The sequence below is a fragment of the Colobus angolensis genome, unplaced genomic scaffold (genome assembly GCF_000951035.1).
Source record: "Colobus angolensis palliatus isolate OR3802 unplaced genomic scaffold, Cang.pa_1.0 Scaffold19, whole genome shotgun sequence".
NCBI classification, from domain to species: Eukaryota; Metazoa; Chordata; class Mammalia; order Primates; family Cercopithecidae; genus Colobus; species Colobus angolensis.
Window position 1 is genome coordinate 11,197,935 of NW_012115043.1, and position 4,094 is coordinate 11,202,028.

Sequence of the window (4,094 nt, forward strand, 5' to 3'; positions counted from 1 at the left end):
GTCTCTGTTGCCCAGGCTGGAGTGCAGTGGCACTGTATCGGCTCACTGCATCCTCCGTCTCCTGGGTTGAAACAATTGTCCTGTGTCAGCCTCCCAAGTAGCTGGGATTACAGGCGCCCACCACTATGCCTGGCTAATTTTTTAATATCTTTAGTAGAGTTGAGGTTTCACTATGTTGGCCAGGCCGGTCTCGAACTCCTGACCTCAGCTGATCTGCCTGCCTCGGCCTCCCAAAGTGCTGGGATTACAGGCGTGAGCCATTGTCTCAGCCTAATTAAAAAATATGAAGCCAGATTTTCATAATCTAATTTTTACCTTAAGAACCAAGTGTGTCTTAGAAAGCCCCTGTACATTTGACTTTATCTGCTTGTTTTGATAATATGTACTTATTTCTCCTTACAAACGCCATACAAATGTAACTTTAATAGGAATTAGAAACACCAGTATTTTAATAGTTGTTGTTCATAAATTGTAGGCTTTGAAATGATTTCGTATGTTTGGACACGTGTAAACTTTTATATATTCAGCAAATATTTTAGAATGAATATAAATGTTTTATAATCTGAATTATGTCATTTTAAAATATAGCTGTACTTAAGACTTAATAAAATGTGTATTTCTACTAAATATAAAATTTATTTACCGGTATTAAAATTTGTAAAACATCTTTAAGGAGACAGGATAACTTGGTTTTTTGTTTTCTAAATACTGCAATTGCTTGTTTTTTTTAAGTTTGATATTTTATTTTAGGGCATATTGATGCATTTACTTCAAAGCTTTTTCTGCTGGAAGAAATTACCTCAGAAGAATTAAAAGAAAAGCTTTCAGCACTCAAGTAAGAAAGTTTACTTTGTGGTGAGAATTGAAAAACTTGTTAATGTGATCATTAATTTTTCTTTAAATATTGTTTAAGCTTAAAGTATTTTCAAGACTTTTAATCCTTTTATGTATAGAAGTCTCATTGGACCCCAATTTTGTTTTGTCTTGTTTTTGTTCTTTGTGTTTTTGAGACAGAGTCTTGTTCTGTCACCCAGGCTGGAGTGCAGTGGTGTGATCTCGGCTCACTGCAGCCTCAGCCTCCCTGGTTCAAGGGATCCTCCCACCTCAGCCTCCCGAGTAGGGACTACAGGCATGCACCAGCATGCCCAGCTCATTTTTGTATTTTTCGTAGAGATGGGGTTTCACCATGTTGCCTGGGCTGTTTTCAAACTCCTGAACTCAAGCAATCTGCCTGCCTCAGCCTCCCAAAATGCTGGGATTCAGGCATGAACCACCATGCCTGGCCAGCAGTATGTTTTGTTTTGTTTTGTTTGTTTATTGATAGATGACGGTTATATATATTTTGGGGTACATGTGATTTTTTTTTTTTTTTTAGACCGAGTTTCACTCTTTTTGCCCAGGCTGGAATGCAATGGTGCAATCTCGGCTCACTGCAACCTCCGCCTCCTAGGTTCAAGCAATTCTACTGCCTCAGCCTACCGAGTAGCTGGGATTACAGGCATGCACCACCATGCCAAGCTAATTTTGTATTTTTAATAGAGACAGGGTTTCTCCCTAATGGTCAGGCTGGTTTCGAACTCCCGATCTCAGGTGATCTGCCCGCCTCGGCCTCCCAAAGTGCTGGGATTACAGGTGTGAGTCACCATACCCAGCCTTACATGTGATATTTTAATACCCATATACAATGTGTAATGACCAAATCAAGATAATTGGAATATCCTTCACCTCAAATATTTATCTTTGTGTTAGTAACATTACGATTCTTCCCTTCTAGGTATTTTGATATATACACTAAATTATTATGAACTGTAATTTCCCTACTATAGTATTGAATACTAGAAGTTATTCCTCGTGTCTAACCCCTTAACCAACTTCTCACTTCTCCCATCCATTTCCTTCTCAGCCTCTTGTAACTGCTATTCTGTATCTCCATGAGATCCACTTTTTTAGCTTCCACATATGATTGACAGCATGCAGTATTTGTCTTTCTGTGCCTGGTTTATGTAACGACTTCCAGTTCTATCCATGATGCAAATACCAGAATTTTTTTTTTTTTTTTTTTTTTATTGAGATGGAGTCTCGCTCTGTCACCCAGGCTGGAGTGCAGTGGCCGGATCTCAGCTCACTGCAAGCTCTGCCTTCCAGGTTCACGCCATTCTCCTGCCTCAGCCTCCCGAGTAGCTGGGACTACAGGCGCCCGACACCTCGCCCGGCTAGTTTTTGGTATTTTTTTAGTAGAGACGGGGTTTCACCGCGTTAGCAAGGATGGTCTTGATCTCCTGACCTTGTGATCCGCAGGTCTTGACCTCCCAAAGTGCTGGGATTACAGGCTTGAGCCACTGCGCCCGGCCAGAATTTCATTTCTTTTATGGCTGAGTATACCTCTGTGTGTGTGTGTGTGTATAATCACATTTTCTTTATTCATTCATCCATTGATGGAGCCCAGACCCAATTTGTGATCTGTTTATATTATCTCCATCTCCAAATTAAATATAATGCCAGTAGCACCAGCCCTTCTACTTAAGACAAGGGAGGCTACAGCCAAAGTGGCCACTGTGCATGGGAAGCAAACATTTTACTCCATTACAGGAAAGAGAAAGGATAGTACAGTCAAAAACTCTGACTGTCTAACTTCTCAAAGTTTGCCCTTCTACCAAGCGTTATTATACACGAGACTGAAATGAATTTATCGTACTCAGAACTCTAAATAGTCTAAATGCAAAGGAAAATAACTTATGAATATTATCTCATTTTCATCTCACAAATTCCTAGGAAAGGCTGGTGGTAGTATTATCTCCATTTTATATATGAGGAAATAGTAGAGTGGTGTTCCCTAGAGCACACGGCTAAGCTAGTTGCAGCCTTGGCAGTTAATATGTTTGATTCCTACTTAGGAGAAGAAATGTTTCTGACTTCTACTAGCTGCATAGTTCCAGCCTTCACAGGCTTGACATAGTTTTTTAAGGGTCCCAGATCCAAATCTGAACTCTCTGCCTGTACTTCAGTATGTCTGCTTCTATTACAAGGACTGCTTCTCTTGAACAGTAACTGTTTGTTACATATGTGAATAGAAAAGCTTTTCCATACCCTAGTCTCTACCTGCCTTGCTTTTCCCAAAGAAAAACATTTTTTAAAAAAAGAAAGGAGGAGGTCGGGCACAGTGGCTCATGCCTGTAATCCCCGGACTTTGGGAGGCTGTGTCAGGCAGATCACTTGAGGTCAGGAGTTCGAGACCAGCCTGGACAACATAGTGAAACCCCATCTCTACCCCATCTCTACTAAAATACAAAAATTAGCCAGGTATGGTGGTGGACACCTGCAATTCCAGCTACTTGGGTGGCTGAGGCAGGAGAATGGCTTGAACCCAGGAGGCGGAGGTTGCAGTGAGCTGAGATCGCGCTATTGCACTCTAACCTGGGCAAGAAGAGTGAGACTCCGTCTCAAAAAAATAAAAGTAGGGAGGGAGAGAGAGAGAGAGAAGAAAAGAAAAAAGAAAGAAAGGACCGATGGACGGACTTTACGTCTAGAACTACTGAAGAAATTTTTAAAATGATACCTGCATTTGGCCAGGCGCGGTGGCTCATGCCTGTAATCCTAGCACTTTGGGAGGCCGAGGTGGGTGGATCACGTTAGGAAATCAAGACCAGCCTGGCTAACACGGTGAAACCCCATCTCCACTAAAAATACAAAAAATTAGCCAGGCGTGGTGGCAGACGCCTATAGTCCCAGCTACTCGGGAGGCTGAGGCAGGAGAAGGATGTGAACCCGGGAGGCGGAACTTGTAGTGAGCCAAGATCGCGCCACTGCACTCCAGCCTGGGCGACAGAGCGAGAGTATGTCTCCAAAAAAAAAAACCTGTATTTCCCTTTAGCTATCCTATCACAAGTGAGTGGCTTCTCTGTCATCACAGGTTTAACATACCTATCAATTTTTTTGGAAGCTAATTCACCACCATCTCTGAAAGACAGACTCTTAGGCATATTAGCTTAACTAAAGACCTCTTACCATTTTTTTTTTTTTTTTTTTTTGAGATGGAGTCTCGCTCTGTTGCCCAGACTGGAGTGCAGTGGCGCAGTCTCGGCTCACTGCAAGCT

The 4,094-nt window shown here is 41.9% G+C and overlaps 1 protein-coding gene across 1 annotated transcript in view; it reads left to right on the plus strand.

The window, feature by feature from the left end:
- ICE2 (interactor of little elongation complex ELL subunit 2) overlaps positions 1-4,094 on the plus strand; it is a 56,853-nt gene that overhangs the window by 42,361 nt on the left and 10,398 nt on the right. The window contains 2 exon segments of the mRNA XM_011940475.1: positions 751-843; positions 1,706-1,742. Of these exon segments, the coding sequence (XP_011795865.1) occupies positions 751-843; positions 1,706-1,742 (130 nt within the window).